Here is an 8,612-nt window from a genome sequence, read left to right as displayed (position 1 = left end):
GTCCTAGGCCTCTAGTACGCAAGCTGGCCACTGGCCTAGTCTTACTATAGAAGCCTGAATCATAAAAATCCCAACACTTAATGACCACAATGGCTGTTTTACGACCACTGCATTTGTTTAACCACCACACTAAAGGTCATAAAATGACCGTATTATGACTGTCATCAATTGCAGCGCATGATAGGCAGGCTCCATTATGACTATAACTTAAGGACTACCTATAAGCATATTGATGTAGACTTGGAAGATTCCGTAGAGGCCATCTAGTCCACCCTCCTGGGTCTGATCCACCAGAATGTCATCTTCATTTTGGAGACCTCACCCCATCATGTGGCAGCCTGTTCCACCGACTAATAGCTCGGGAATGTCTAGCCTGAAACTCTTTTCTTATCGTTGGTAGCTTTGGTCTTGCTCTGGGAGACAACAGAGAGCAAATCCATTCCTTCACGCCCCGGATATGGCACATCGTTGGTCTTTTTGCTCACCTGCAGGTGCTCTGGAACGGCCGCTCACATCTGGAAGTCAGTGTGCCCGGAACATACAAAGGGCGCCTGTGTGGACTTTGCGGCAACTTCAACAGCTTCCCCCAGGACGATCTGCGGATGCGGTCAGGGCACCTGAGCCTGTCGGAGGCAGCTTTTGGGAACAGCTGGAAGGTAAGTCAGAATGGAGGAAGAGGAGGAGGAAGGGAGGGAGGGAGGGAGGAAGAAGGATGAGGAGGGATGAGGGAGGGAGACAAAAGAAAGGTAGAAAAATAGGTGAGGGAGGGAGGGAGGAAGGAAGAGAAGGAGGGAGAGAGGGAGGAAGGAAGGAAGGAAGGAAAAAGGGAGAGAGGAAGGAGAAGAGAAGGAAAGGGGAGGGAGGGAGGAAGGAAGGAAGAAAGGAAAGAAGGAAGGAAGGAAAAGAGATGGAAAGGGGAGGGAGGGAGGGAAGAAAAGAGAGGGGAAGAAGGGGAGTGAATCCATCTATCCAGGCTGGCTGGGGGAATCTGAGATAGGAAACCCACCAATCTTAAAGTTGCTAAGCTTGAGAAATGCCACTCTAGACATCTAGTCAGTCTTAAGTTAGTTCCAGCTCCAGATTAACAGTGATGCCCTTTCTTCTTCCTGACAATCCACCCGTTTCCCAAACTGCACAAACCACCGCCGTTCCTCTTGAAAGGCCCTTTATCCCCAGGGCATTATCCCCACACCAGGCAGCCGCGCCATCCCACAACCCAGCAGAGCAAGGCGGCGTTTGCAGACCACATGTTCTTCTCCCAGGTGGCCGCCGCCAACTCTACAGGTTCAGACCGCTGCGCCGACGCCCTGGATGCAGATCCTTGCAAAGGATCCGGCTACCGTTCCCGCAAAGAGGCCAATGCCCGCTGCAAGGTGCTGAAGTCACCCCCCTTCGAGCGGTGCCACGCTGCCGTTCCCCCAGAGCCCTTCTTCGCTTCCTGCGTCTATGACCTCTGCGCCTGTGGGGCTGCGGGCTTGGACAACTGCCTCTGCGAGGTCCTGGAGGCCTATGCCAGCCAGTGCCGCCATGCTGGCGTGATGGTCCAGTGGCGCTCACCTACCCTCTGCGGTGAGAACGGGGTGGGCTGGGCACGGGGTGTGACTCCCGCTTGGTCCTAGGGGAGGCAGTGTTTGGGGGCCGAATGACAGAGGGATGGGACTCACGGCGGTCCAGTGGGACCGACAGCAGGAGAAATATCAACACAGTATTTGTAGCTCAGGGTTTAACAGTGGGGTCCTTGGTGCTCTCTGAACTTGGTTGCTTTCTTGCAGACCTTTCATGACCCAAGTAGCTAACATCATCAGTGCTAGACAGGAGTGTTTGTGGAGGAGAGGGAGGAAGAAGAGGAGGGTTGTAGGGTCTCTTGGTGCTGAGCTTGGTTGTTTTCTTGCAGACATTTCATTCCCCAACTAGGTAATATCATCAATGCTAGACAGGAGTGGGGTTTCATTTTTCCTTCCTTCCTTCCTTCCTTCCTTCCTTCCTTCCTTCCTTCCTGCCTCCCTCCCCGAGTCTGGCCCTGCCCTAGTCTTATCTCAAACTTCACGGAGTACGTGGTACACCCTGCCTCTCTCTGGAGTGGTACAGTCCTATCCCACCTGGCCTCTCCCTCCTTCCTGCTACTAATCCCCCACCTCTCTATTTCTTCACAGCGGTGGGCTGTCCCCAAGAGCGGGGCTACATCTTCGATGAGTGTGGACCCCCCTGCCCCAAGACCTGCTTCAACCACGCTATACCCCTGGGGGTGCTGGAGTCCCACTGCTTTAAGCCCTGTGTGCCAGGTTGCCAGTGCCCAGCAGGTTTCGTAGAGCACCAGGCCCACTGCATCCTCCCAGAGGCCTGTCCTTCCATCGTCCACGGCACCCTCTGAACTGGACTATCTTGCTTGGCCTTCACTCCCTTTTGGGACACCCATGGACCTTGGACAGGCACCTTCAAAGCTGTTTTGGAGGCTCCTTTCCCACTCAACCGAAACACAACACACAGGTTCACACATGCAGCTACCATGCAAGGGTAGAAGCTACCCCTGGTCATGGATTCTTGTGTCTGAAAATTCTGGACCTCGGTCCTCATGAACGAGGCGAAAACGGGGAAAGGATTTCCATGCCACATTCCAGAACAAACAGCAAGTTTGAATGATGAACTGTAGTTAATGATGCAAAACCAAATAATTGGGGAAAGTTTACGATTTGTCTTGTGTGGGTTGCATTATGGGTCAAAGATATACACAATTCTTCATCCATCTCTTTTTTCTTCCTGGGCCTTCAGGTTAAAATTACAAGCATGCACATGTACATATCTACACACACACACACAGACACACACACACACACAGACACTTCTTTGCCGTCTCCTTTCACCTTCCATTAACCAGATTGGTGGGAAAATACTAATCCTTTATTGTCCAATTGCAAAGCGCTCCTTGGTAGCAAATTGGGCCCTTCTCATTGCACCGACCTAATCCAGAGCTATCTAGAAGGGCTCCTGGCCCTCTTGCTGGCAATCTCCGGATCGTGCTTTCAATCTGGCTTTTTACTGGGACACTTTCTCGGACAATGTATGAGAGATGCCACCTAGCAGCTGTTGGCCACATCGTCTGAAGAGTCTGATAATTGTAGTAGGGGTGGGGGTCCCCACAGTAGACATCCGCACAGTCACTCAGCTGGTTTCATGCCTACGGTGTGTCTAGAAATCACTGTCTCCTGGTTTCTAGGCTGTCACCCACAACAGACTGACTCTGCAGTCAGTCTCAAGTAACAGAATAAGAGTTGGAAGGGACCTTGAAGGTCTTCTAGTCCAGTCCCCTGCTCAAGCAGATCTTATACCATGTCCAGCCTCTTCTTAAAAACCTCCAGGGATGGAACACCCACAACTTCCCATTGATTAATTGTTCTATTAGGAAATTCCTCCTTAGTTCTAGGTTGCTTCTCTCCTTTGTTAGTTTCCATCCATTGCTTCTTTTCCTGCCCTCATTGTTTTGGAAAATAGGTTGACCCCCTTTTTCCTTGTGGCAGCCTCTCAAGTACGGGAACACTGCTGTCATGTCACCCTTTGTCCTTCTCTTTACTAGATTAGACATACCCAATTCCTGCAACCATTCTTCACGGTGTAGCCCAACGGGGACAATGGAAGTCCATTGTTGCACTAACGGCGGGCGATTCAGTCACACCACTTACCGTTTTTCTCCTGGTTTTTGGTGGGGTCTGTCTTGAAAGTCAGCAGAGGCTTCATCATTCAGGGCTCACCAGCAGATACGGTCAGTTGCAGCTTCAATGTGACGGTAGCATACGATTTTTTTTTTCAGTGTCTTTGTAGCGCTTGTGTGACTGACCTTCTGGTCTCTTCCCACTACCCACTGGAATAGTATTTCTTAACCTTGGCCACCTGAATATGTGCCCAGCCACCATTGGAAGCTTAAGTACAAACAACTTCAAGCAACCAAGGTTGAAAAACATCCTATAGAGGAGGGATAGTCAACCTTGGCTCTTTTATGACTCGTGGACTTCAATTCCCAAAATTCCTGAGCCAGCTTAGCTGGCTCAGGAATTCTGGGAGTTGAAGTCCACGAGTCATAAGAGAGCCAAGGTTGACTACCCCTGCTATAGAGCAAGTGGCAAGGCACACGGCGGTCGTCCATCCTGACGATGCTTCCCATCCATCTCATCTAGGTGCCAATAATTGGGGGCTCAAGGCTGGTGGTCACCATGCGATCTAAGTCCCCCAGGTTAGGGATGACTTGCCAACAAATGCCGAGGATGGGGCAGAAGTGTGTGCGTGTGAAATTTCTCGTGTCATCTGTGGACAGTACAGAGTATAGGATTCACACCTGTAGAGGAGACAAGGGTTAACCAAAGCTCTAACATTTAGCTTTCTGGCCACCAAATGTGAACAAGCAGGCCTCAAAAGGGCACAGCGGACCCCTCTGTCCACGGTGCTAATTGCCTCCCCACGGGCACCCCATATACCCCTGCTTGGAATAAATAATCTTTAAAAGCAAGCCTATTTTCAGTGCTGGTGAGCGTAGACATTTCTGTGCAGTTGATAACTGCAAAGGGATGGTTTCTCAAAGCCCCCCCCCCTCCACATACACACACAAGCACAATCTGGGGCACAGTCCTACGACTCACGTCCCCCAATAATCCCCCCTGGAAATTTGGCCATGGAGGTGGACAGGTTTAAGCGCCTGTACTTAGAGAAGAGTAGAAGAGTAGGAAAGATAATCTTAAGATAACGTACTTACAGCAATCCAGTCTTTATTATGGTCAAACAGCACAGTGAGGTGCAATTAAAAACAAAATACAACAGAATCAAGCAAATAACAATTTTGGAACGCAGAGTGTTATAAGAAGGTATGTTTATAAAACAAGCAAAAGACTAAAAAGTATCTAACGGGGGCAGAGGCGTAGGGGAATATTAAATATCACAATCCAGAGCACTCCGGTTTGATGAACTACACCAGGAGTCTCCAAACTTGGCAACTTTAAAACTTGTGGACTTCAACTCCCAGAATCCCTCGGCCAGAATGGCTGAGGAATTCTGGGAGTTGAAGTCCACAAGTCTTAAATTTACCAAGTTTGGAAAGCCCTTCACTAGATCCTCCTTAATTCTACTTTATAGCACAGGTCGTCCTCGGATGGATGTTAAGCGCTGATATGTAGAGCCTGGCACAATATTGTGCGTAAGTAGCAGGGAGTTGTAGAAGAATTATCTGGTGTTCACCCTGGATTCTTCATGCACTAAAGAGCAACAGGTAAGAGAAGGAGGGAGAGGTGGTCATAAACATTATTTTCCTTTCCAATAACAACCCAGGAAAGAACAGCTCAGGGCTGTGAGGGGGACAACACCCACACAGCCAGGGCACCCCAATATTCCCAGCTAGCTCCTGGGGAGGTTCCCATGAGAGCAGGGCCCGTCCTGCATTTCAACGAGGAGCCAAACGCTTTGTTGTCACTTCGTGCAGCAGACCCTGGACCGCTCTCTCTTGTTCCCTCTCGCCTTCAGAACGGAAGGCCCTGGCTAGCTCTTTCAGACGCTGCTCCAGCTGCTTCTGCTCCAGAGGGTGGTCCCCCGGCACCTCCAAGCAGGCCCGGTACGCCCGCAGCGCTGCCTGCCTCTGCCCCTTCTTGCGGAGGAGGAAATCCCCCCAGTGCAGATAGAAAGACTGCTGGCACCTCTTGCTGGCGGTTGGCAGCTCCTCCATCAAGCCCAGGTAGACCTCCTCCTCGTAAAGCGGGCACCTCTCTCCGTATAACTTTGCCAGCTTCAGCCGGGAAAACAAAGATCCAGGTTCAGCTTCCAATGACCGTTTGAGGCACTCAATGGCGTCTTCCACGATTTCCGCTCTGTTCCCCTTGAATCCTCGCTCCAAGAGGTCCAGGTAATAGATGCCAAGGTCGTAGTGCAAGAGATAGTAGTCACCTTGGAGGGCCATGGCCTTCTTCAGGGTGGAAATGGCCTGGGAGTGAGAGTGGAGCTTAATGACCTTGGCGGCAATTCTCAGGAGTTCCGGGTTGAGACTGTTCTGGACCACATCGTCGGCAAGATGTCGCGCTCTTTCATGATCTTTCCAACGGAGAACCTGAGCCAAGTATATTTTGGCTTCATAGTTTTCGGGCTGGCTACGGATCAGCCCTTCCAGCAACTTCTGGCCCTCTTCATGTAACTTGTCATCGTAACAGTGTGTCCAGGAAGCAAAGGTGGAGAAAGCCAGACCCTCCTCCAGCTCCGCATTGGGCTCCTGCAGCTCCAGGGCCGTCTGGAAACACTGCCTGGCGAGCTGGCCGTTCCGGAAGCCCATGGCTAAGAGGGACCAGCCCTTCTGGGCGTAGACCTCCGGGATCGGGGCCGAGTAGGGCTCAGGGCTGGACAGGTCCCGGCAGATCTGGCGGATCTGTCCCAAGTAAAGGTCCACCCTCTCATAATCGATCAAGTGGTAGCAGATCCAAGCGTAGTTCCCGTAGATCAGCAGGACCTGGCGTGAGAAGGTCTCCTGAGGTTCCTTCCGCAAGACCTCCTTGGCTTCCTTCAGGATGTCCAGGGCCTCTTTGGGGCTCCCCTCCAGATGGCGCAGGTAGGCCTTCAGGGCGAGATAGGTGCCCCGGTTAAGGGAGGGGCCGTGCTCCAGGCGGAGAGACAGAGTCACAAGGGAGTGCCTGATGTCCATCTTGTCCTTGACCTCAAAATCCCAGGTGAAGTGACACTGCAGGCGCTGGAGCTTCTCCTTCAGGGGTCTGCCGGGGGGGTGGGGAGCAGGAGGGGAAGACAAAATGGAGGAGTCCTGAGTGAGTGGCAAAGGACACCTGCCCTGGGAGGGAGGGGGAGGTGGGCTCAGATAATGCGTTGACCACAACGGAGCTGTTCAGGCTAGCCTGAGCGTGTGAACCTGGCCAAGTCTGGCTACTCACAGGGAAGCAGACCCTGTCACTGGGTGGACCCCCAATTACCCGAGCGACTCCTTGGAAGGTGGAGTCTTGCACAAAAGCTAGCTTCCAAAGAAGTGGACCCATTTTCTCCTCTTTTCTGCAGCGGGGGGTCTCTGCTCGCCACTCTTAAAAGCTCTCGGGAGCTTTCCTGTCCCCCTTTGGCCTTTAGGGGCTCCTCATCTGGCTGTCTTTGCTGTTCTTCCCCCTTCCTCATTCCCGGTGTGCGTGCATGTGTGTGTGCAATCTTTGGACCTTCAAAACTGAACCATGGGCACAGAGCAGCCAAGGTGGCTGCTGAGCAGGCTCCGAATCCTTTCTGAACACCCAGGGGCACCATCATCCACAGCATGGTCTTCCACTGGGGAGGAACAGGCCCTCCAAGGAGGGGGGCAGAGGGTGGAAACGGGGGAGGGACAATTTGGTGGTGTAACGGAGGACTGCCTTAAAAATCCGAGGCTCTCCATTGTCTGGGGTTGTCAGCCACATTTCAAATGGGGTTTGAATGGCCCTCTGCTGGAGGGCCGACTCGGGGGGGGGGATACTTGCAGTCTCACGCACAAAAAACATGGAGAGGGAGAGTCTGGGGGTTTGTGGGATGGGGGAGGAGCTGACTTTACCCGTTCCACAGTCTCCCACAGTCTTTGCAGTCTGGGGGAAGACGGTTTATGGGGCAGGAGGGGAGCTGGTTTGGCCTGTTCCAGAGTCTCGCGGGGGAGGGGGGCACCCCTGCAATACCATCACCACCACAGAGGGTGCAGCTGCAAAGGGCTACCGGGACAGTCAGGAAGATTGTTGTTGCGAGGTTGTTAGGCAAAAGGAGAATTGTCTATCTTGGAGTCTCTCCAGCCGCCACACCTGCAACTCAACTTCTCGCCCGGCCCCCGTTGGGGCTGGAAGGCGCCGGAGAGGCAGGTTACGCCACAGGAGGCGCCCCCCCCGAGCCCCTCTGAAAGGCAGGGGTCCCAGACTCAAGTTGCAGCAGTGGGACCCCACGGGGGGGAGGGGAATAGGTAATTGAAGGAGGGGGAAGAAACAGAGACGCCCCCCCCAGGGTCCCACTCCGGCTCTGCAGAGCCAGGTTGCACCCAAGCTGCTCCCCTCCCACCCGAGCCCCTCTGAAAGGCGGGGGTCCCAGCCTCGAGTTGCAGCAGCAGGACCCCACGGGGGGGGGAGAGAGGGAGGGGAACAGGCAATTGAAGGAGGGGGAAGAAACAGAGACCTCCCCCCCAGGGTCCCACTCCGGCTCTGCAGAGCCAGGTTGTGCCCAAGCTGCTCCCCCCGACCCGAGCCCCTCTGAAAGGCGGGGGGGGTCCCAGGCTCGTGTTGCATCAGCAGGACCGCCCTGGGAGGGGGGGGAGTCAAGTAGTTGAAGCGGGGGTAGGGGGGGCAAAGAGACCTGTGCTGCTGCTGCAGTAGCCCCCCCCTCCACCCATTTTGCAGGGAAGAGACCTTCCCCGGAATTCAGCGGGACCCTCGCCCATTGGGGAGCCCTCCCCTCCTCTGTCCCTATGGGGTGCTCCGTTCTGACACCCCCACCTGCCCGCCTACCTCATCCTGCCCCACCGCCGCGCTCCGGCTACTTCTCCCGAGTTTGGGCGCAACAAGCGGAGTGGCCACATGGGGGGACGGGGAGGTCCCGTCGGGGAAATCAAAAACGAAAGCAGAGTGCGGGGGGGGGGGAAGGGAGAC

General features: G+C 53.8%; 2 protein-coding genes across 2 annotated transcripts in view; one reads left to right on the top strand and one right to left on the bottom strand.

The window, feature by feature from the left end:
* Positions 1 to 2,371, top strand: part of KCP (kielin cysteine rich BMP regulator) — a gene marked incomplete at its 5' end in the record, with an annotated part of 20,992 nt that extends 18,621 nt beyond the window's left edge. The window contains 3 exons of the mRNA XM_015828552.1: positions 492 to 656; positions 1,263 to 1,569; positions 2,154 to 2,371. Coding sequence (XP_015684038.1) covers positions 492 to 656; positions 1,263 to 1,569; positions 2,154 to 2,371 — 690 coding nt within the window. The remainder of the gene's footprint in view (positions 1 to 491; positions 657 to 1,262; positions 1,570 to 2,153) is intronic.
* A 3,051-nt stretch (positions 2,372 to 5,422) lies between these two features.
* On the bottom strand, positions 5,423 to 8,476 carry LOC107299185 (interferon-induced protein with tetratricopeptide repeats 5-like). The gene is made up of 2 exons (XM_015828551.2): positions 8,472 to 8,476; positions 5,423 to 6,731 (listed from the first exon to the last, which is right to left on the bottom strand). The coding sequence occupies exons 1-2, from the start codon at positions 8,474 to 8,476 to the stop codon at positions 5,423 to 5,425; spliced, it is 1,314 nt and encodes a 437-aa protein (XP_015684037.2).
* Between the last annotated feature and the right edge of the window lie 136 nt (positions 8,477 to 8,612).

This window comes from Protobothrops mucrosquamatus, unplaced genomic scaffold, assembly GCF_001527695.2.
Source record: "Protobothrops mucrosquamatus isolate PMUCROS unplaced genomic scaffold, P.Mucros_1.0 scaffold4650, whole genome shotgun sequence".
NCBI lineage: Eukaryota > Metazoa > Chordata > Lepidosauria > Squamata > Viperidae > Protobothrops > Protobothrops mucrosquamatus.
This window is presented reverse-complemented; position numbering and strand designations above follow the sequence as displayed.